At 39.0% G+C, this 24,136-nt stretch overlaps 1 protein-coding gene across 4 annotated transcripts in view; it reads left to right on the top strand.

The window, feature by feature from the left end:
• The window catches only part of glsb (glutaminase b), a 30,962-nt gene extending 8,727 nt beyond the window's left edge, over positions 1 to 22,235 (top strand). For 3 of the 4 annotated variants that reach the window (XM_061723845.1, XM_061723844.1, XM_061723843.1), the window contains 14 exons: positions 706 to 785; positions 1,567 to 1,730; positions 3,098 to 3,156; positions 6,844 to 6,876; positions 7,220 to 7,278; positions 7,917 to 7,983; positions 9,345 to 9,395; positions 9,847 to 10,023; positions 10,204 to 10,335; positions 11,337 to 11,429; positions 20,577 to 20,638; positions 21,024 to 21,100; positions 21,175 to 21,238; positions 21,354 to 22,235. In XM_061723845.1, coding sequence (XP_061579829.1) covers positions 706 to 785; positions 1,567 to 1,730; positions 3,098 to 3,156; positions 6,844 to 6,876; positions 7,220 to 7,278; positions 7,917 to 7,983; positions 9,345 to 9,395; positions 9,847 to 10,023; positions 10,204 to 10,335; positions 11,337 to 11,429; positions 20,577 to 20,638; positions 21,024 to 21,100; positions 21,175 to 21,238; positions 21,354 to 21,501 — 1,266 coding nt within the window. In that variant the 3' untranslated portion in view covers positions 21,502 to 22,235. Of the gene's footprint in view, positions 1 to 705; positions 786 to 1,566; positions 1,731 to 3,097; positions 3,157 to 6,843; positions 6,877 to 7,219; positions 7,279 to 7,916; positions 7,984 to 9,344; positions 9,396 to 9,846; positions 10,024 to 10,203; positions 10,336 to 11,336; positions 11,430 to 11,646; positions 16,822 to 20,576; positions 20,639 to 21,023; positions 21,101 to 21,174; positions 21,239 to 21,353 lie in introns of those variants that run through there. The other variant, XM_061723846.1, reaches the window with a different exon arrangement.
• The last annotated feature ends 1,901 nt before the right edge of the window (positions 22,236 to 24,136 follow it).

The following is a 24,136-nucleotide window of genomic DNA, read 5'->3' as shown; positions in this document are numbered from 1 at the left end:
AACTGGAGCTAGTCATTTGTTTAAAGCTTTACATAGTCAATAATAAATATGGCCATTGTATAACTTTTTTAAATTGTTCAGCCCCAGTGTCTACGCAACTTAAACAATCTGTTCAGCAAAGACAAACTCCATTACAATACCAACTTTTATCATTTAGTTTAGTTAATTTCTCTTGGATAACTGGAAAGGCACGAACCATGGTCCATTCAGGGATCATGGGGTTGTACTCAGAAATCCTCGTTATCAACCAAGCAAACATTCCTTGCAGTGTTACACCGTGATAGTCAACCCAGAACCCTGTGTTTCCTCATGCAAATTTTAAAGAGCAGAAATGTGATTTTGTGTTTCCATTATATGTGAGGAGGTTTAATTGCTATCTAGACTGGACAGAATGGAAAAATGGGAAGATTAGATGTGTTTTCTTTAAGATAAGTCCACCTTTGGTCTGAGTAGGAAAATGCTGGAAAGGACTCCCTTTAATGGTGATAATTAAGTAAACGACTGATTGAATTTGTCTTATTGATTAGACCGTCTATGGGTTCATTGTTCCTTCCTCCTCTGCAGATGAGAATTTGACCCTCAGTCCTTTTATTCTCTGTCAGTTGTGAGCAGCTTTCTGCTGAAGCCTGAGCCCTGGTAGACATCGGCGGTGTAACGTGAACCACTCCTGCGCTGACACTCTCACCTGGTTTACCTCTCTTTCAGGTTGCTGACTACATTCCTCAGCTTGCCAAATTCAGCCCTGACCTGTGGGCAGTCTCTCTGTGCACAGTTGACGGACAGAGGTGAGACCAAGTAAAAAGCCAAGCTTAAGAGCTGTATACAGTTTAATTGTACTTTTAATGTCTGATTTATATTTCTTACTTTGCTTTAATACTTTCTGCTGTGAGCCTTTCTGTGTGAAGCCACCGTGGTCCGTCTAATGCTGGTTAAACAATAACCACATGACTCTCAGTTTTTTCAGTGTGGAACGCTAACAGTCAGTTTTTAGTGTAAAATGCATGTAATCTTGGATGTCAAATGAAAATCAATGATCGTTGATAATTCTGTGCTTAACTCCTAAATATTATTGTATGGACAAGTCAAAGTAGGTGTAGTGAAATTAAACCAGTCTTTGTTAACCTTACAGCATTCAGTCTATGTCACCGAGAAATATTAATGATTTAATTTAGTCCATGGTGTTTTCTCACATACAAGGTTGGGTTTCATTTATAAACGCCCCTATTTCCCAGAAAAGGATCAAACTATTGCAGAGAGATAACGATCTAAAGTTGTGTAATGACCTCTGCAGCTGTTTGGACCAACCGGTCCTGTCAGAGACCGTTTTGTTCAATTCCATTCAAGGGTGTTAGTGGAAAAGAGGTTATAAAGATAACACAGTTTTGTTATTAACCTATAATCCTCTACGTCTCTTGTTTTATTGCTGTCACTAAATGCTGTCACATTATCTTCTGGTTTAGCACAGATAATGTTATTAATAAGTGCTTATTTGTTTGTTGTCCATTGTAATCATTCAGATTGCGGTTACTTTGTATCTGTAGATAATATTTATTTATCCTGTTTCAGGCACACGGTGGGAGACACAAAGGTCCCCTTCTGCCTGCAGTCGTGTGTGAAGCCTCTGAAGTATGCCGTTGCGGTGCATGACCACAGCACAGAGTATGTGCATAGTTTCATTGGGAAAGAGCCGAGCGGTCTTCGCTTTAATAAGCTCTTCCTGGATGAAGATGGTGAGCCATCAATGTCGCTTTTGTTTTATCCTTTTTGTTTTATTCTCTTCTGAATGTCCCGTAAGTCATCAACACAATTTTCCCTCAAAGTAGGGATGTGTTGGCCAAATGTGAGTTTTATGGGGAACAACTTCTGTTGTGTAAACACGAGTCTAGCAACTCTGTTTGGAAAGTACAGTTTGTCCTTTAAAAAAAAAAAAAAAGAAAGTAAACTTAATAATTAAGTACCAGTAATTTAGCTGTAGGATAAGGTATTTGCTATTTGAACAAAGCACTTACTAGAGTTTAGATGTGAATCATAGAAAAGCTGTAGATAGTCTGGCTGTCTTCTCTCACTGGATTTTCAGCATTCTTCTCAGAATGCTACCGCCGCATTCCTCCGTGACCACATCGACGCTTTGTGAAACAGTCTGTCTTTACTTTCTCAGATAGTTACTCGTCAGTCTTGATTGACTGTCCAGTTATAGCTGAAGGCGTGAAAGTGAAAGGGTTGTGACTAAGCTGTAAGTAAGTAACTGAGCCTCATCTGAGCAGGACTCTACAAGCCGGGTGAAACTGTTTCCAGGTCGACTCTGTAACGGTTATCCCAATTAAAGTGGTGTCTTGTTTGCCGGAGGAAATCCCTAGGCTGGAGCTTGAATCGCAGAAATCTTATCATCCAATCTTGAGGGGTAATTTGGCCTGCCTTGTGCCAGGACAGTTATAGTCTTGTATAAGAGGATCACACACTAGTGAGGAAATGTAAGTTATATAAGTGCTGAATTTAAACTCTAGTGAGCTAAGGAAGGAAGGCGTTCTCTGTCATTATACAGCTTACTGAGAAACAACTAAAGGAAACGGGAAGTAATCTCACTCCAGGAAAGACCTTAAGGAAAGTGAAAGGCAGCTTCTACCTCTTGTTTGAAGTCATATTGTGTATTCGTCATTCAACTCTCCTTCCAACTGCCTGCCTTTGGACACACTGTCAACACAATACTCAGGCCTGCCTTCCTGGAAAGACTCGTTCATTTGTACACAAACATTAGTTTAACGTGCATCGTGTTGTAGCATGTTCTAGGATCATTTAGTTTTGACCGTAGGGACATTTTTAGTTTAGTTTATACAGCATACATAGACAGACTTTCTTAGTTTACCAAACCAAAGATGTTACTAAATGTTTAGCTACATGAACAAAAATACTTAATAACCTACTTTACAGCTTTCTAGCGCAAAGTTACACCCCAAGTATCATGTATTTTATATATGTATATAATATATATGTATTGAGTTGATATGGATTTTCATTGTTTGATCTGTGAAGATGCAAATCTCTCAGCCTGACACTTTGATCTTTGTTACACGCTAACTGACCTCTTCCTGTTTGGCAGATAAGCCCCATAACCCCATGGTGAATGCTGGAGCTATTGTTTGTACTTCACTGATAAAGGTAAAAGAATTTGCACCTTTTTCTCCCCTTTTTTTATGTCTTTTAACATCCAGTGTGGGTGTGGGTGTAGGTGTGTGTGTGGGTGTGGGACTTCCTCTAAACTTTAGCTAGAATCAGCTACAAAATTCTTGTGATGTGGATGTCACTGAGCTGAGCTGCTTTATCGAGTAAATAAAATGAAGGCTAACATATATAAAGGCATCATCATTTTTTTTTAATTATTATTATTGTTTGCACAAAATAGAATTAACACAAGAAGCCTTAGGGTAATGGATTAGGATGATTTAACAATCTTTTTAATTTACACCATGTTCAGAATCTTTGATTTCTGCAGTATTAATCAATAGACAATGGACATTGTAATGTCTCCATATATTCACGACTCTTGACGCAGCCTGAAGGATTTCCAGGTCACAGCCAGAGTACCTTGCCATGTGTCTTGTTGCGATTAAGATTAAAAAAGCTAATGCAACTCACAGGACACTTAGCCTCCTCGGCACACACGCTGATATTACACAAGCTGATAATAAGATGTACAGAAAGCTAGGTGCACAACCTAGCAACGTTCTTTTAATGAACAAGTCCAATTACGCCAGACAGCTAAGTGTGACACTGACCATACTGAATTTCTCCTTGATAATGTCATACCAATTTCGCGCTGTTAATGCAACAAATAAGAACAGCTCCGGCTCTCAGTTTCCACCATAACGAGGGAGAAGTCGAATGCAGCTCATGTGCCAACTTTATACGGCTTTAAGCATCGGATGAGCTGTGAGCACCTGAGACCTGTTCATGATCAATTAGGGAATTATTTTTACACTCTTCCAGCTCTATCTGATGGGTTACTACCAGCAGTAATGGACATGCACTCTCTTTCTATCACACAAACACACCCTCAGAAAAGCTCTCTCACGCTAACTGCCAAGTTGTACAAGAGTTAGACAACATTAAGTTTTCTTTTGCTTTTTAATATCATTAAATGTGACTGTTTTGGGTTTTATTGCATTGTGAATTTATTATATCTAAATATCTTCTATTAACTGCTTTAGAAGTCACCTATATGGAATGATGCTGGGATCTTTCTCTGAACGTGACTTTTGTTCAGGCAAGCAGATCCAGCGTTAAACTGAAGTATAAGACTTATTATCCATTTTAACACTAAAGCACTGACCTCTATAACCAGAGTATATATATATATATATATATATATATATATATATATATATATATATATATATATATATATATATATTAAGAGCTTACAAGCTGACTTAAGATGGTGCCAAAAGAATTTGTATTCCATTTATGAAGACAGATGCTGAAGCACGTGGTCTGTTTGGTGTCTAATAGGTACAGTAGTTTTTTTTTCTATTGCTTTGACTTAAAGGGCAACAGAGTTCAGTAGCGTAGCTTAATTCTTGCATGAAGTCTGTGTCCATTGAAATCACATTTGTTTTTGTTTTTTTAAATGCCATATGTAAATGTTCAGCCATCATATTTCAATCTTTAGTATCTGTAGAGTAACTGTGTATCCAGAATAACCTCAAAAAGGCGTTAATTATTTCAGACCAACAAAGACTGATAGTGTCAAGGGGAGCCACTTACTTGAGTGCTCGTGTCCTCTGATTGGTGAAATTCCTATCGGAAGGCACTGTGATTTAGACCATGAACTTATAAGGTCTTATAAGAGAGAGTCAGCAATCTCGCAAAGTTCTCATAACCTAGGGTCAGGTGTATTCGATTAACAGGTTCAGCTGTAACATAGATACATCTCACTCTTTGAGCTGCTGGTTTAAAAGATAATTAATCGTTTTAAAATTGTAGAAAAATCAGAAATGTGACAGGCCTGTTTTTTGTTTGTTTTTAAGCTCCACAGTTAAGTTACAAATCATAATACACACATCTTTTTACAGAAACAGACATCTTTCCCTCTCTGTGGTCACACCACATTTTGGGGTTTAAAAAAAAAAGTACTGAAAAAAGTCACTTCTACCACTTTCCTCATCCAACTGTAGTGGTTTAGTGTCTTTTAGCTGAATGTTTTTGTTTCAAAGCCATCACTAGAATTGTTATGGTTCATTGTCTCAGGTCTTATCAGCTGTGTGTTCAGCTGCAGCAGGAAGATCGTAACTCTTTTGATAAAGCTGCTGCATGCTTTTTGCTCATCACCAAAACAGCTGATTTGGGAAGTTTGTGCCAAGTAGCGTTAAGCAAAAGCACCACGAAAATTGTCAAACAGCTGGTCAGTTGTGTTAGGACTTGATGGAGAAAGGAAAAAAGGAGCAAAAAGAAAAGTTAACACAGTTAAACATCTCTTATATTTTACCTAATGCAAAGTCTTCTCACATTCAGGAGCTACATACTGCACAAACGATACTTGTGCAGTAGTAAAGCCAAACAAGTTATCCAGCACTCTGATGCACTGACATGAGATATATCTGCAAGCTACACATCTATCACATCATAAACCTGTTTAACTACCTACTAAGCCTAAGACAGAGCATTCAATGATTCCACAAGTCACTAGTATGGAGAAGATCAGGTATTTTTGTGTTCGTAGCAGCTAACCATTGTCACCATTGTCTTTAATGTGTGTGTTGTTGTTTTGTTTTTGTTTGTTTGTTTTTAACACAATGAAAAGCCCTCGGTTAGATCGCACTGCTTGGTTTTAACCTCGGTGGGGAAAGTATGGGATGGTTGCCCTGGCAGTATGCTGTTGTTACTTGGTGCTTGAAGGCTACATGTTGTTGTTTTTGTATGTTGCATATTTTCCAGACTTAGGAACTGTGGGAAATAATGACTGCTGCTGCAGGTCAAATGACGTTGGTAATTTTTTCTTCCTTTTCCATATCTATCTCCTCGCTTTCTCCCAATCCCCTCATCCCCCTCCTTCCCCCTCTCTTTTTTTCTTCTCCAGTTAGCTCTGTAGAAACCCCATTAGTGACTTTTTAATAACTCCATCAGTGTCACTTCAGTTCTTTTCTTCTGTGCCATTTAGCCATCAACCTAAAATGGACTGTTATGAATTAAGAAATGTTCAGTTAACAACCCATTAAGAATTGAAATACTTCAACATTTGGAATGCATAACTTGAAATGTGCATGTGTGTATTTATACTTTTGCTGTGTCTTGGGACTAGACATATCCACTGAACTACAGACAGGGCCACCCCAATGTCTTCCCTCCTCTTTTCCCTCTCTTTCAGATGACTGGCTTTGAACAGATTACATCTGTTGACCTACAGTAGATGCACATCCTCATATACATAGGCGGCCACACATGCATTTTTGTAACCCATAATGCAAGCTACACTGTGCACGTGGCATGCAGTCAGTGCCATTTGGGTTTTAAATCCCAACACCTTAGCGAAATGTGTTTTTCTTTGGCTAGCTAATCAATTGATGCACATGTCTACTAAATCTCCTTTTAACTCCAGAAAGACTTCTCTCTTTGTAACCTATTTGCCAGCCAATCGTATTAATATTTTGTATCTACTAGTATAACTCTCAGCAAAGCTCATGTGATTTTTACTTTTTGTAATAAAATCTATTCTCATCTCTTCATTCCGTAGCCCTAATTTATCAGCAGTTACATGGTTCACTTTAGTTATGCTTTTAATGATGATTTGTGTTTTGTCCCCCGCCGAAATAATTCTTGTAACTGCTCATTGTTTTGTTCTCTCCACAGCAAGGTGCAAGCAACGCAGAGAAGTTTGACTATGTGAGTATATCTCAGAGCTCTTGAAAAAATCTGCCCCCGGCAGGATTGCACGATCTGATAGAGCAAAACAAAAAACTAGGACATGTGTGGGCTTAAGTCATTTTTTTAACGTGACAGCAGATGGAATCCCACAATTTCCTGTAGGGCAGGAAAAATCTGGAGGAAACTGCAAACAGTAGCAACAATCACAAATGTGGCTGACATCCCAACATTATGAAAAATAAATTATTAACAATGGTCAATCACCCAATAGACTTAGGACTGTTTCAAAAATGTTGCACCAAAACAGGATTCATTGGTCGTCATTTAGTCACGCTCGACTCTGTTGCTTCTTTCTCCGCAGGTTATGACTTTTCTGAAAAATATGGCAGGAAATGAGTATGTGGGCTTCAGCAACGCTACGTAAGTCCCTCTGATGTCACTTCCTCCTCTAACTTGCCAGTGGAGCACGTGTCTGTAGTACAATAAAATGATACTCGGCTCAATACAAAGTTTGCATGTTTCACTGTAACACTTGACGTTAGAAAGGTCTAAAGGGGATAATGTAATCTTAATTAACCCATGTGCCAGTTTGGATCATAATAAATGTGTTTGCTGTCTTTTTATAACAACAAATCCACACATTTCCATCAAACAGAGCTGTAACACTTGACACTGCATGATACATTTCCTGTTAGATAACAGGATAAAAAGAAGAGGGAAAGGAGTCAACAAATCCTCCCTCAATAATGAACTAACAAATAGTTACACAACATTTTCAACCTAATTGCCCAGAATTGTACTTTATAAAGGCTGAGGAGTGATGGAGGAGTTTTTGCATGATTTATAACAGCAATACATGCTGTTGACATGTTCTGGGAGTGCCAGGAGCTCATATTGCAGTACCATCACATGGCTGCATGAGTGCTCTGGTTGTGGTGCACACATGATGGGTGGGGTTTCACAATTCAGCACGGAGGGGCATGCACGTGCACAGACAGCCCGTGTAAACATTTTTCTTCCTCTATGTAATGGGGAGTGTTTTCCTCTTTGTGTGACAGATTCCAGTCAGAGCGTGAGTCAGGAGACAGGAACTTCGCCATCGGCTACTACCTGAAAGAAAAAAAGGTTTGACCCTGGATTAGTCCTGCAGCATTGCTGACCTTGTTTTCTGTTGTCCCTGTTAATGTTTCTCTGAACCTAAATAGCAAACGCAATGAAAAAGAAGTGTTGTGGCGAGGTACGCCACAGCTGTTTGTCTTTGCCAAATGAAAGTTTAACACATTCGTAGCTTTGCTATTTATTTCCTTTGGTCTCCTTGAGGTAAAAAGGTTTTTAGGAGGGCTGGTGAATTATTTTACTAGCTATATAATTAGACAGACTCACATAGATAGGCAGGAGTCCTTGTTTGTTTGTACACAGCTACTTAAAAAACAAAGAAGCGCCTTTTCACTTTGGTTTGTGCTCATTCGCCCAGTACTTGATTAATTTTCTTTATCCAACTCACAGGCACACAATTTGCAAACAATTTAGTGTTTCTGCAAAAATTAAATAAACATGCTACTAATTTTTTCCTTGTGTGGAAGTGAAGCAGAATGAGTTTAGGTTATTGACAATGTTCTCCCTCCCCTCAGGGAAAATAAAAAGAAGCACATACCCGTTGTGATTTATACTGCTCCTAACGTCCATCATACTGGGAGAGCTCCCAGTTATGCAGCCAATGATATTCTGTCAAGCTGGACCACTCAGTTCTTGGTCCATTTCTGTTCACATTATGTATGTAAGTAGTCAAGATTTGGAGTCGATCAAAATATTAAATCAAAGTTTTCCTAAGATGGGAATGGATATTAATAAAAATAGTTGCATAACTAGTATGCAACTATTAGTAGTTGCATACTAGTATGCATAAGCAGTGTGTTTTTGATCCACTTTAAATGTTGACTGCTGTATTTTTTTTAATACTTAGATATAACAAATAGTAGTAGTAGTTTTCTATGTCCTAGTTTTATGATCATTACTTATCCGTCTTTCGTATACGTTTGATTCTTTACAAACATATATTTTTGGCTAACTGGTAGATGTTTCACTGTGCCTCCCCCTGCAGCTCTGACTCTTACCTCTTCACATCTCTGCACACGTTTTAAATTTATAGTCAAGGACCCTTTGGGCACTTGACCTTTATAATGTGGTTTCCAATAACTTTTGCAAAGCTGTTTTCATTTACTGTGCATCATTTAAATATAATGAAATATAAACTTCCTTCAAGTTAGGTTGAGAGAACCGGGCCCCTCGGAGCATTCAATAGCTTCATTATCTTTGGTTTTCATCAGAATAATGTCATATCTCTTGGCTTTAGTTGAACCTTTTGCGCTGATTGTTTGATTGTCTGATTGTGAATGTTGCATGTCTTCAGGTCTCTTGAAAAAGATGATTGTCAAGTACTTGAGAAATGTGCTTTGCTTGTTTTAATGCTGGTTGTTTGTTTGCAGTGTTTTCCAGAGGGGACGGACATGACGTCTGTGCTGGACTTGTACTTTCAAGTAAGTTCTCCTGAAATTTCTTTTTCATATCTATGCATAATGAATTAGAACATATTGGGTTCCAGTTGTACTGCTGTTATTCAGATATGTATATTTCAATGTCTGATGTCTTGTCTTTTTTACTATTATTTTTAATTGATATTATTTCTTGTGTGGTATATGTGATGATATTGCTTTATAGGCAACAAAATAAGGACAATAAAAAATAAAATTTACTTGAAAAATTACCCTTTTTTGACGCTCTTTCTACACAGTGACATGATTTATGGCTCTAAACGCTCTGATAGTGTTGATTCTCAGATCTGATGACTGCGTCTCTGGCAGCACATAATTCAAAACCTTTTCTAAATTCATCAATTACATTAATTTGCCACTCTTAGCAGCAATGACTATCCAGCTGGCTCTTACATAAATGTGCTGATATCATTTTTCTTTTTCGATGCATCTCTAGCTGTGTTCAATTGAGGTGACATGTGAGAGTGCCAGTGTCATGGCGGCCACCCTGGCAAATGGTGGTATCTGCCCAATCACGGGTGAGCGTGTACTGAGCCCGGAGGCGGTCAGGAACACCCTGAGTCTCATGCACTCCTGTGGCATGTATGACTTTTCAGGACAGTTTGCGTTCCATGTAAGTGAAATAAACATCCTTATAATAGAGCAAAGATACTGTAACAGTCATTCTGTAACTATAACATTATTTAAGCCATCTTGATTCTCTTGTGTTGAAATTCCTTGTTCAGGACTACTCCTGCTAGTGTGTGTACTGTAAATACTGTGATGTTTAACTGGCCCACTGTCCCTGTTGTAGGTCGGCCTCCCGGCCAAGTCTGGCGTAGCAGGAGGCATCTTGCTGGTGGTGCCTAACGTGATGGGCATCATGTGCTGGTCGCCTCCACTGGACAAGCTGGGCAACTCCGTCAGAGGAATACAGTTCTGCACGGTACGTAGTTTCTGGAAACTCTTGAAAGTTGGCATTGTGAGTGAAAAATATTCATTTTATAGCCACGTTAATTAGAGAAAGGAACAGCCTTACATTAAGCATCGATGCATTATAAATCTGATTATGCGGAGCTGTCTGGGTGCCGGTCTCACTAAACAACAATCTGATTCTACGCTCACTGGCCACTGACTGAAGTATACTAGGTGTGGCCGGTGAGTGTGCATGTTATGATATCAACTTTTTTCCCTTATTTACTAGGGCTGGGGGTAAACGATCATTTTTAAAACGATTAATCGGGCGATTATTTGATCGATTAGTCGACTAATCTAATGAGTAATTAAAAAATGATTCTAATGATTATTTTTCTGTTGTTCGGTTCATAAAAAAACATAATGTATATCAAATAAATATAAAAAATGCTTAATAATATAATTTATTATACAACAGTTTTGCACAGCAAAATAAAAATATAGATTAAAATTATACAAAATAAAAAGGCCAGCCTGTTTACTCTTACGGTCCAACAAAAATCTCTCCTGTACAAAATTACCCAAGATGTATTGTACTGCATATTCAAATGTGTAAAAAATAACACGTTGAAAATAACATTTGGATAAAACAGGTGCTGGTGTGATATGCCAATTCCAAAAGGCGTTTGGGACTAGATTTTGGAACTAAATTTAAAGCAGTTTTGATCTTTTGATGACTTGGGCGAGTTGTTTTTTGGGGCTTTTTGCAGGGCTTTGTTGTGCACAATGTGAGGTCACAGTTTCTGTCTCCATTCTGCAAAGTGCGAACTGTTTGTTTTGGGTGACCCACGTGTGCGTGGCGTGGGGTCAACGACGTTGACCATATTTTGAAGTCGATGCGTCGACATCATCGACCGATCGCTACAGGCCTATTACTTACGATTATAAGTCCAGGTTTTTTCCAGCCACACTGGATTGCAACTTTTAAGAGTGTAAAGTGGTAAGTAATCTGTTTTTTCTCTGCCATTTCAGGACCTGGTGGAACTTTTCAACTTTCACAACTACGACAACCTGAGGCACTTTGCCAAGAAGCACGATCCTCGCAGAGAGGGGGGGGACCAGCGGGTAAGGACACATATCACCTTATCTGAGGTCCTTCAGGGAGAAGAAGCTTTCAAAAACACACAACCATGTGGCTTCACTCCAGCAAAGTAGCAGGTCATAGATTACACCTGAATTGACTTTTTCACTTTTTTTTTTTTTTTTTTTTTTTAAAAGATCAACAAACTACACACAAACAGAGCAAGTGAGACTAATCTGTTATTCATGTCAATTAAAACAGCAGTACTCCTTCGGACCCATGGATTATGAGAGCCTCCAACAAGAGCTAGCTCTGAAAGCTCCTCTGTGGAAAAAAGTGTCTGCCACTGAGTCAAACCAGGACAGCTCAACTACTGTAGTCTATAGGATGGACAAAGTCAGCGAGTGAAACTTAGGAAAAAGACACCCGCACTTCGCCTCATCTCTCGCTCTCTCTCGACCTCTTGAACACCACCACCATCGTTGTTGATCCTTTAATATTTATATATAAGTTATGTCAAGGATTATTTATTGCCTATGAAGCAGTTACTGTGTGGACGTACTGGGAAACTTCTTACTTGTGCTGGAAAAATGTGATGACTTATTGTTTATTTTGTTCTTAATTCTCAATGAGAGGCTGTGTGAGCCTGTGTGCACTGTGATGTACTCGTCTGCGCTTCTGCTTCACCGCTACTGCACCCCATAGGAAAGTAGTTTTATTTTTTATTTTTTTATTTGACTTTCGAGATTCATTTAATCTAAAGAGAGCAAACAATAATTGAATAAGTAAACAACAAGTAAGAGTGTGTTTGCTTAGGTTGCGGGCCAACATCAAGCATTTGGACCAGCAGTCTTTAAATATGAGTTCATGTTCAAAAATACAAAAGCTTCATAGTTGAAAATGAAGTTTAGTGATAGTTGTTTTCAGATTAATGTTGAACTAAATCATATAGTTCCACGTGCTTTGGGCAGAGTGTAGTTGGGCTTTTCTTTTCCTCTCTTTTTTTCTTCTTAATTATTTCTAATTTCTTAAGGGTTTTGACAATGATCTTGACAATGATCTCACCTGAGAACACAGAGGTCTTAATAAGAATAAACACGGAGCTTGGTTGAGTTACTTTGTGCAGCGTGGAGGTTGTTTCTAGAAATAATTCTCCAAATGTTTGTGTCTCTAGGATTCAGAAAGAAAATATTTTATGAGAGAGAAACTGGAGTACAGCAAGATTTTAGCTAGAAACAAATCTCAGTCAGAGTTTGCGCCTGGTTACAGTTGATTAATCTAACATGACACAATAATAAAAGCAGTCGTCTCGTCGTGGAGACTCGCTTGACTTGATAGTCATCATTCATCTGACAGCGCTGTGTGGCTGATGACAGTTGTTTTGTGCAGCTGCATGTTGTCTGCTTTGCAACAGTCGCCAAAGCAAGTAGTGTAATGTGGTGGAAGTGATGATATATTTTTATAAATATAACCTCCAGAAGAGCTCCTCATGCATGCATTGGTCTGGCTTGTTGTAATTCAACCTTTAATTCCTCTGCTGTGAGCAGGTGAGCTTTTATGAATAACAGGTTACCTGTTGGTTTATCTTAACAGCATTCCATCTGCATGTTTACAAGTGCATGAAAATGAAACTGTGTTCAAACACTAGTCCTTAGTCCAGAAATGTCCTTACTTTATATCTAAATGTAAGAAAAGACAATCACTGACCAAACTCATAGTTTAAGGCTTTAACAACAAATCTATTAGTCTTAGTTCTGCTCGAGAAACCATTCAGATTTTCAGCAGATGCAGGTGGTTATGAAGCATGACCACGCATGGCACGTTTCTCTGGCATAAAAAAAGACGCAGGATAGAGTTGGCGAAATTTATAAAACTGTTTACAAATTCGAATTTCAAGTTTAAATCAAAATGTGGTCATTTGAGGCCTGGTTCAGTGTCCTATTCCAGGGCAAAGAACGTTTCTCTCTCAAGAAATGTTCAAAATCCTTATATATTGAATCTATTTAAGGTCTTTAAAACCACCCAACCCATGTTACAGACAGTTGAGGCAAAGTTACATTTCCAGCCAAGCTCCAAGCTCCGACAGCAGAGGAACCCGAGGTCATCTCTTTGATTCTGCAGCATTTTGGAGAAATATGCTGTCTGAGGCGAATGACACCGAGAACGACAATATCAGATATTATAAGGCATTGGATGCCCAACAGCCCCGATACATTTGTGTAAATATGGCAAAAAAAAAGGTTTTGACACACACATTGTCGGTATCATTTCTGTTCTGTAAGTGTGTGTTATGATATAAGTTCTTTATAGATATGTCACTGTATTTTGGAATGGACATAGAAGCAGGTGTTTATAGCTTTGAGGCTCATCTGTATGTGTGTGATGATCCTCGGCAGAAGATTAGACTGCGTGTTGATTGTCCACTTCAGACGTTCCAAATTTGATCTCCTGGAATCAGGTGTATTTGCACATGGATGTCATGTCCAGACATGCCTTAATTATCGCTCTGACGTGACTAAGCTGGGAGGAGAGTTTTACCCGTTTGCCCCTCAGTCTTCATCAAAACTGTTCAGCTGGTATGTGGGTTTGACTTGAGCTCTAGGCTATGACAGCTGGGGCTACATGTACCTTGTCATTACTCTGCTATGTCTCCTATCTTGTTTAGCATTGTACCAGTAGACTTCTGTTAATGTTTCTGCTCATTATTTTGTGAATTTACAAAGTATTCAAAAACACAGGTCACCTTTAAGGCTACAGAGGAATGTTGAACGGAATAATTTCTTTGGTAGTTGGATTTAGTCCAAGTTGTTTTAACCGTATGGATCTTGTTGATCTTGTACTGAAATATGTAAAACAGAACCTTTTCCTTTTCTGTTACAGTCTTTAAAATGTCAATTGTATCAACTTCAGTATTTTTACATTCTAAGTTCTGTAGGTTCTGTTGAAAATATTTATACCTAGAAGTTGACTCTCTGTTGACTAGTGGAGGTTTGTGTTGAAGCTGGTGGAGTCCACCTTTCCCATTCTGTGCGTTAGTATGAGGAGTACGAGTGTCGCTGCAGTAAAAGTTATTGTAATTTTTTCCAAAGATTGCAAAACAGAAGAAAGAGAAAACTAGTGTGAAGAAAAGCAACTTCATGGACCTTGGCACATGAATATGGACAGCCAGACTTTTTTTTTTGTTATTTTCAGTCACCTTGGGTTTTGCTACATCAAACAGAAATGAGGGTTGCATCTTAAAGACACCCTCTGTAATAATACCCTTTTCTGATCACATGAGGGCTGCGTGTTACTTGGAAGTTCATGACTATCGTATATTGGAGTACTTACACTTACTAATTGCTACATTTTCCGTTAAAAAGAGGACAGCGGTCCATCATTGGCACCAACAACATCCCAGCTTTTATCTCTCAAAAAAAGGAATGATTTAACACTTGAAAATAAAATATGGGTTTATCGTGTTTGGAAGTTATGACTGATATGAAGTCAAATAGTTGCGGTAACATTAGATAACAGTAACAGCAGTGGCTTGGGTGAAGCAGCTGAAAGGGAAATGTTGTTATTGTCATTTCAGGTATTAGCACAATGGTAATTTGACACTGGGATGGGAAATATTTGTTGCAGAATTTGACTATTCATTTCAAGTCAATTTTATTTATATAGCATCTATTATAACAGAAGTTGTCTCTAGGTGCTTTCCAAAGACCCAGAACATGACCCCCGAGCAATTATGACATAAACACTGGCAAGTAAAAACTCCCCTAGTGGGAGAAAAACCTTAAGCCAAACAGTGGCAATGGAAAAACTCCCCTTTAGGAGGGAAGAAACCTTAAGCAGGACCTGGATCATAAGAGGGGACTCTCCTGCCGGAGACAGAGAGAATGAAAAACAGAAAAAAGGGAGACACAGACACAATGGCTAACTGGTGCAGTACAGGGATGACTATATAAGCAGATGTAGCCAGCAGACACTGAGGTGGTCAGAGGGGGGACTGCAGGTCAGGATGTCAGCAGGCATCTACCAGACATCCATACAGAATGGGGGAAGCAAGTAATGTGATATTCTACTCAATAATTATGCCATGTGGGGCTCAGCCCTCGTGTTGAAAGACACTTAAGAAACCTTTAGTTGGACAAAGTGGTATTATAAGACATGCAGGACCGTCTCCACTCATTGGCACAATATTGTCAGTGGCTCATGAGTCAACACGGCAGATCTGTATGCCCCCATGTGGTCAGAAGTGGTATTGCCAATGAGTTTGGCATTTAGAGTACAGCCTTTATCAATAGTTACTCAACTTTGTTGAAAAAGTTATTTTTCAAGCAAGAATGTGAAATGATGCGATTATTTCTTTTGGTGTCTTTTTCCTTCCTTTTTCTTCTATATTTCAAAAATTAAACAATTCATCATTTGAGTACTGGGATGGATTTGATTTATCACATCAAGCAGTGATGACAACGTCAGCTTTATTTGGCTTTAGCTATTGACTACGGTTTAACTTAATCCTCGTCTCCAGTAAAGTTTTCTTTCCTCTAAAACTGTGTAGTTGTTGGTTAGCTTTGTCAGCCTTTCATTTCTAGTCTGGTGTGGTTGGCCCACTGGACCAGACAAGCATTCCAACCAATCAGCATCCATTATCTCATACAATCCATTTTGTTGAAATGAATCAGAAGGATTTTGTATGGTGAGGAGCTGCAAGTCTTGTTTCTTTTACCAGTATTTCCATGAAAATCATCAGATATTTTTGTTTCATGTCCTGAATGGGTCAATTTTTCTTTGAATTCTTATCCCCTGTCTTGCATGCATCGTTCTGTATAGGCTATTAAACGTCTTTTTGAATCCCATCTTTGTTTCTTATAATTTCTTTCACATCTTTTGTGTATGTTGATTTGTGTCCTGAATATGTTTTTTTTTCTCCTTTTCTTTTTGTCCTTTCTGAAATGGAAATTGAATAAACGTTTAAAAATTATCACTACCATTACATTTGGTGATGTTGGAACTGTATAGTTTTCTGATGTTCTGGTCAGATGTCAAAAACAGGTTTCTTGACCAAGTTAAGAAATAACTACCCAGAAACCTTTTATATATATATACATATATATATATATATATATATATATATATATATATATATATATATATATATATATATATATATATATATATATATATATATATAAATGATTATGCAGCAGATAAAACAATACAGTTCCAATTTTTTATGATTGTATTTCTGTGTAGTCTTCATAAACTCATGAACTGTCTTGTCTGCCTACAAACACAGCAGAAATTCATATTCCTTCAGCTTCTATAACTGAAGTGGATGTGCAGACATGGCAGTAAATGTGCATTTTCTTTTCTTTTTTTTCATATTTAATTTTGTTGCCTTGTTGTCCCCCTCTGTAAGAGAAAATCAAATAAAGCACTCATCCATTATCTCGTCCACTGTGCCCAAAGCTGTTTTCTTGACATCAACAACTTTATATCTTCTGTCATAATCATTCTTCACTTCATTTCTTGGAGCAAAATTGCAGTCTGAGACTTGAAAGCCCCACTGAAGAACTTGCAGTTTTTAGCTCAGAGGGTCCCCCCTATAGGTGTGGAGAGGTTAAAGCGCTTTTACAACGCTGTGAGATTTACACTTGCTTGATCTCTTATTTTTTCTCTCTATTGTTTTTACTATCTTGGGCACTTAGCATGTGTGTTCACTTGGCACTAAAAAGCGCACCCAAATGCATCTTGAGTTATAAGATTTGACCTTCCAGCTCTTTACGCAAATGAGTGTGCATGCAATTTCTGCTTGCAAAAACGTAATCATTTTTGTTCACCTAAGGCAGCTTCTGGAAATAACTAGGTGTCATTCAAAGTGAAGAAAGAAAACAACAATAAGAAGATAAAGATCTGGCACATTATTTTACTTCAAAATGTATTCAACAAAAGATATATACCGTACAAATCAAACAAATCACCACCTGAGCCAAAGACGTGGGTTTAGGACTTCCAACTACGAAGAACGTGGGCACCAGTGACCCAAACCTCCTTCAAATGGGACAACCGAGCTAGACAACACTTCCTAACAGTAATCAAATGTTCATTTAAATTAAATAAAACAGATATTTTAACATAAAAAAATTACTTTGTGGTGTTTTTGACAACAATCATAATTAAAGCAACAACGGGTGTTTAAACAACAGCTCTACAAAAGGATTTGAACATTTCACAAAATTGCAGATCCAAGCCGACCGGTTCCCTCGTAAATCCAAGCAAGTCTGTCGCCTTGTCGTAGCTTCACATGTAACACAAATACACTTCTATTCGACTCCCAGCCAGACAAGAAATGAGCAGAATATTTACCCAACTATTCATTCACAGCCATTAACATTCACAGATGCAGTTCATCTTCGTCAATATTCGTTTTATGTGGATTTTTCTGAAACAACCCACCCAACATCATCCCAGGAAAGGACAGTGCAAAAACAAAAAAAAACAACAACATCAAATATGTTGATTGTATTTGCATGTGTTTCCACAGCTTGCAGTGCTGTGGACTGAATCCATAAATCAAAAGGCAGATGTGTTACATTAAAAAATTGGTTTTATGATATCTTTGAAGAGGAATGCGAGACATATACTTTATGTATCCCAAACCTGGGAAATGTCCTTGTCACAGCAGCAACAGTATAATATACATGAAATAACTAAATAAGTACAGACATGGTGAGTGATGAGTAGAGTAGAGACATTGAACAGGGAAACTACAACATGATCAGGTCCAGGTGTTGTGGAGTCTGACAGCAGCAGGGATACAGTATGTCAGCACATGTGCTGCTGTGTTCTTAATGTCAAGACATGAAGCAAGGTCATGCATTAATCCGCTTTTAGAGTAAGGTCATGTTTATTAGGTAAAGCTGTAATTCTGATCATAATAACTTGGTTTAAGTCATCTGTAAGCTGCAGTTTTAATGTTTGCAGAAATATTGATAATTTTATTCATGTTTAAAGACAGGTATTTATATTATAATATTTATAGTACCTCAGTTGTAGTACTTGTCTATTGCAAGTTTATAAACCACCTCATCGTATTTCACGCCGTGGCTGATTCAGGTCTAACAATCAAACAGCTCCATCCCAAACCATCAGGATGCAAAATGACATTAAAATAACCTTAAACAGTGTCGATACACAACATTTACACTGATGCCACGCAGTCAGGACTTTGTTTTTAACTTTGCACACTTGTCCCTGCAGCAGCAAGAGGCTGTTTACTGAGCCCACTGACGGACGTCATCAGTTTACCCACAAATAGAGGCCGCCATTTATTAGTGTCTGAACAATTCCTGAGATAAAATGGTAGCAAGATGTGACAAATGAAACAGTGTCATTAAAATGTATGATAATTAAAATCCTGTTTAATAATACTTTATCAATTCTAAAAGGAAAATGATAGCATAATTAATATATAAAGCTGTTGATGCATAGTCTCTGGAAGGTGAAATGTTTTAACTTTGCGTCACTGTTTCATTCAGATTCAGATTCAGCAAATTTTATTCATCCCCGAGGGGCAATTGCAAGACAACTGAGCAGCAAGACGTTGAAAATATCAACTAGAACAAGAAATAAAATAGAATAAAATGAACAGGGCATGTCTCCTTATGTACAAAAAATATATAAATATACGAATGTCAAAAAAATCTACAACAGAGTGACTGTAGTGGTATGAATAAAAATATAAAGTATAAAGTGTCAGTGCAAAGTGTCGACAGTGGATGTAAACAGTCCAACAGGAGCATAGAGTAATCCGGGGGGGACTGTGGATGTGGGGGATGGTGGTTAGCAGCTGGAATTAAAAAGCAGGGAAGCTTTGGGGACAAAAGCTTTGGGGACTGTTAGTTGTCCCTGGAGCTCTCTGCATAACCTGCAGCCACTGGAGATGAGTAAAGATGAGATTTTCCTGTGACATTACTCAAGAGATCAAACGCCTGTTGAACAAGGCGCGTGTTTCTTTGCTTCTTGTTTGCTGTGCGTCAGCTTTGCACATGTAACATACCTTCATGAGCTGACGTGTTTACCGTCCATAACTGCTCTCTTAGTAGGTTTAATATGAGCACATGCAGACTTCTGTTTGTGTTACAGAGGAGCAGAAAAGAGGCAGGACTGTTGCTGTTTTTGAAACTGCATACTGTGTAGTGTGCATACTATATAATGCACAGTATGTACTGCATATAAGACTAGCAGTGGTCATTAGTACGTAGTATTTTATCAGAAAAGCTACAGTATAACAGGACGCCAGTCTCAGTCGTCATGTGACACTGTGATGACATATTGTATTAGGGGCCTACAGTCTTTACAGTTGTACAGTAGCCTACCTCACATTTTGTATACTGTTTACCATTCTGCATGTTGCGTTACAGTATGTTAGTGGTGGGAGTCATATTAGCATATTCAAAGATCCCCAAGCCTTTAAAGGCCACCAGAGGTTTTTTTTTATCAAACCAGTTATAGTAAAGTCAAATCTTGAGATTGAAGGAAAGATGACACAATGCACAATGATTAGTCCGTCAAATAATTGTCATAAACTGTTATTATTATTATTATTATTATTATTATTATTATTATTATTATTATTATTATTATTATTATTATTATTATTATTATTATAGTGTTATTAGCTCCTTTGGAAACCACCTTTTGCCGCAAATTGGACGTGCTGACAGTCGTGCTGTGGGGGCGGGGCTTTGCAACTAAATCAATATTGATAAAAACCACTCAGTTGTGGTTGCTTAAATGTTTAACTTTAAATATTAAGAGTCCTTCATCGTAATACCTTTAAGCAAAGCAGACGTACCTTGGTGTGGAAAATTATGAAGAAATGCCGATAAATTGCTTGTCAGTAAGTTCACTCCAAACTTTCCACATTTTCGATGGTTATTCGTATGGAAATGAACATCTTCTTTTAGATGGTAAATTTTGGTCAAAGGGTGTTCAACAATAGGTTTGTGTGTTTATCAGAGAGCTTTTTGAATGTAAGAACTTCCCTCAGCTGCAGAGAAGTGAGAGGTGTAGTATTAGTTGTATTATGCTTTAGTAGTCACCAGTGGCAACAGAATTTGACGGTGCCTCGTCTAGCCGTGGTGACAGACAGCTGACGCTGAGGTCCCTCTGCAAATGTTCTTTTTCCACTTTGTGCACAGGTCAAATCTGTCATCAATCTGCTGTTTGCAGCCTTCACAGGAGACGTCTCTGCCTTGAGGAGGTGACCTGAACACACTTGCACACAACATTTACAACTAACAATGCATTTGGGCTCGCTGCACCTCCGCCGCGCAGAGGACTCATTTCTAACACAAAAACGTCCACGTTCAAAGTAATATTCATAAGGATAGATATGTGAGGCTGAAATAAGACACTTTTCCTCACAGATCTAATTTGAATGAGGAAGCATTGCACTTTGATGACTTCAAGTAGCATGCTAGATGAACTTTCAAATGTCCTTTAAATGCACAAAAGGGTTATAAGTGCTATTAATCATCACTACTTGCAAAGTATCTGAAAGCATATTATGTTTCATTTTGCACAAACCCAACCTTATATATCATATATATCATACAAAGTTACTCACACAACTCTTGTATGTGTAGGTTTGCGCTGTCATCCATGGACATGGAGCAGAGGGACTACGACTCTAGAACGGCCCTTCATGTGGCAGCAGCTGAAGGTAAAGTCGGGTCTGAAGTCTACCAGTAAATCTGTGTTGATGCATACTGATCATAACACCTGCGCTGTTTTCAGGACACATAGAGGTGGTGCGCTTCCTGCTGGAGGCCTGCAAGGTGAACCCAATACCCAAAGACAGGTGGGTCCGGGTCATCACATGGTCTGTCTAAGAGCGTGCATCTGTCGGGGTGACGCTTGCTGTTACCGTATAATGCATTTTTTCATTAAGTCAGTGTCTTTGTCGACCTTCTCAGATGGGGAAACACACCGATGGATGAAGCCATGCACTTCGGCCACCACGATGTCGTCACACTGCTGCAGCACTGGCTTGAAAGCTACAGCCCGCCTGCTGTTCCCAATGACAAAGAGAGCACAGAGAAGAGCCTGGACAGCCTGCTGTAGCCCTGCACCGCACATCTACAAACGTTTAGGCTTCCGCAGAGGACTTCTGTGCTTAAATAGCAACATACATTACACTGATGCTCAGGCTTCTGAAACACGTGACCAGTTAGTTAGTTACTCTATTCAGCCTAGTTTGCTTTGCTTTGTGTTCCTAGCTTATATCTCAATATAGTGTGTGTGTGTGTGCGTGCGTGCGTGCGCGTGCGTGCGCGTGCGTTCGCGTGTGTGTGTGTGTGTGCGTGAGCAGCTTGACTTTACCGTTTGAACAATAATACATAATCTGAATATGTGTAATTTGGTGTTTATAGTATATGTTATTGGTTGATGTATAATTTTCATTCCTCGTACACAGACTGCATCAAAAAGGGTATTATTTTAGTTACAGTTTAGCTTCTGTTGTTTGTATCTGGTATGTTGTGGGTAATATTCTCACCATGTTGATGTTGTGAGATGGTTTGGAAATGTTTTCACGTGTTTCTTGGGCCTATTTGGTCTCCAAAGACTGGCTCTATTCCCAGATAGTTTCCCTGACTGTTGCGGGGTCATCAGCAGGTTTTATGCAGGTCCTCTGAAGTGGGAAAATGATTGTACTCTGAATGTATACTTCACTGGCAGCATTTGCAATAGAAACACTGTATTTATTTAACAGAAACGTTGCATATGAAATTAATCTAAGAACAAAAGGTTGTGTAACTTGTTGCATTTTGGATAAAGTTGTTTCCTTTTTGTTTGCATATGAACTTTCCTTGTATGTGTGTATTAGGTTTTTATGAAGAGTATAGATAATTTTCATAAGAAAGCTAAAAAGGTTCAGTCACATTCTGATCTAGCTCATTGGAGTAACAGTCAGAAGGGTGATGTTCCCAATTTTGCTACTGTCATTTAACAGATGCTTTTATCCAAATCAACCTACATTTGAGAGAACAAACACACCATTTTGCCCAGGGAGCAATTAGGGTTAACAGCCTTGCTTGAACCTGGGTTCTCCAGACCCAAGTCAACCTCTGTAGCCACTAGACTACCACTCCCCATTATTATATTATATTTTCCTACATAACTAATTCATTTTTTCTCATGTGGAATCAGTCAAACTTCCATCCACCCATCTTTCAGCTCTTGTTTGTGTGAGTTTGGGTCACAGGCAGCAGCCTGAGCCCGGTCCTCCCTTTCTTTGGCTGCCTCCCCCAGCAATACTGAGAGGGATTCAGAAGCGTTCCCAGGCTACCTTACAAATGTAATAGTTCTAGCACGTCAGGGGGGGTGGCCCAGTTGGATATACCAGTAACACCTCCCTATGGAAACGTCATAGAAGCATCCTAAAACAGATGTCAGAACAAACGCAACTGGCTCCTCTCGATATGGAGAAGCAGCAACTCTACTCCATCTCTTCTCATCCTATCTTTAACAAAAATTCCAACCACGCTGTTGAGCAAACTAATTTTGGTCACTTGTACCCGGGCTCTCATTCTTTTCGTCCCAACCCACTAGCAACATAGATTGACTGGTAACGAGAGAGCCTTGGCTTTTAGCTCAGCTCTTTTCTCAAGACAACACAATGGTACAGAGTAGTCTGTATTCCTGCAGATGCCACACTGATCTGACAGTTAAAATCCAACTCAGTTCTTCCCCAAAGATCCTTAAGCTCCTCCACTCAAGGCAGTATCTCACCCCAAAACCAGACGGGGTATTGCAACGCTCCCCAACTGAGGTTTGGAGCTGCTGCTGAGTATCTCTTTACTCAGAGCTCGTCCGGCTTTCCACAGCCAGGACAGAGCCCACACTGTTTCACCTGAATCTTTTTACTTTCAACTGGACTCGCTTCTCCATCACCCCTGCATAGAGTTTACCAAGAAGATTAAGAAGTGTTCTTTCCCCTTAAAATGGAGCAGAAGCCCCAGTGATGGTAATGACAACATGCATCGCTGGATCCTTCTGCAAGGAGCCAGGTCTGGACACCGAGACAGACAGCGGTGAGGAAGAAGGGGAGGCATAGCACATCTGAAGACTTTATCTTTCACCTTTTTATCCGCTGACATAATTTCCTACAGCCTTTTTTTGAGACTTGTTTACATCCACCAGACACTAAACTAAAAGAGAAGCTCATCCTTTTTCAAGAGGTGTCCACAGGATTCAGAAGATGACACTAGCCACTAATCCATATCATCGTAATCCAGGAAGGTCTTGTACAACTTCTGTCACTATGTCTCTTGAACAACCCGCCATACTAAATGCCTGGGTCTTTGTTATGGTTTAATCAATCAAACTAAGCAGCAAACTGCTCCCGTGAGAGATGGAGCTTGGTATGTCGATCAACTGTGCAATTAACTGCTCCTCAGGGATCATAAAGATATTCAAGATCTAAGACCTTAAGAAGAACCACCTCCCCAGTCTGACAATCCAGAGCTGCATGTTGATGGGACGGATGAGATCTTTGAATTTTTCCATCCGCTGCTGGCCGACATTCCCCATTAAGGTCAACAGCACCCAACTCGTACTGTACAAAGTGTTGGTAAATCATTGCTCTCTCCGCCTGAGCTGCACAACGATTATCTGGAAACTTTTCAAGCCCAATCAAAGTTTAATTACCATGGCTTCACCAGCCTCCTCCCATTGAGTAGTTTTTTTCTCTCCAAGT

This window comes from Cololabis saira, chromosome 6 (genome assembly GCF_033807715.1).
Source record: "Cololabis saira isolate AMF1-May2022 chromosome 6, fColSai1.1, whole genome shotgun sequence".
Classification (NCBI taxonomy): domain Eukaryota; kingdom Metazoa; phylum Chordata; class Actinopteri; order Beloniformes; family Belonidae; genus Cololabis; species Cololabis saira.
Note: the sequence above shows the minus strand (reverse complement) of the source record. Positions and strands in the feature narration are given on the sequence as shown.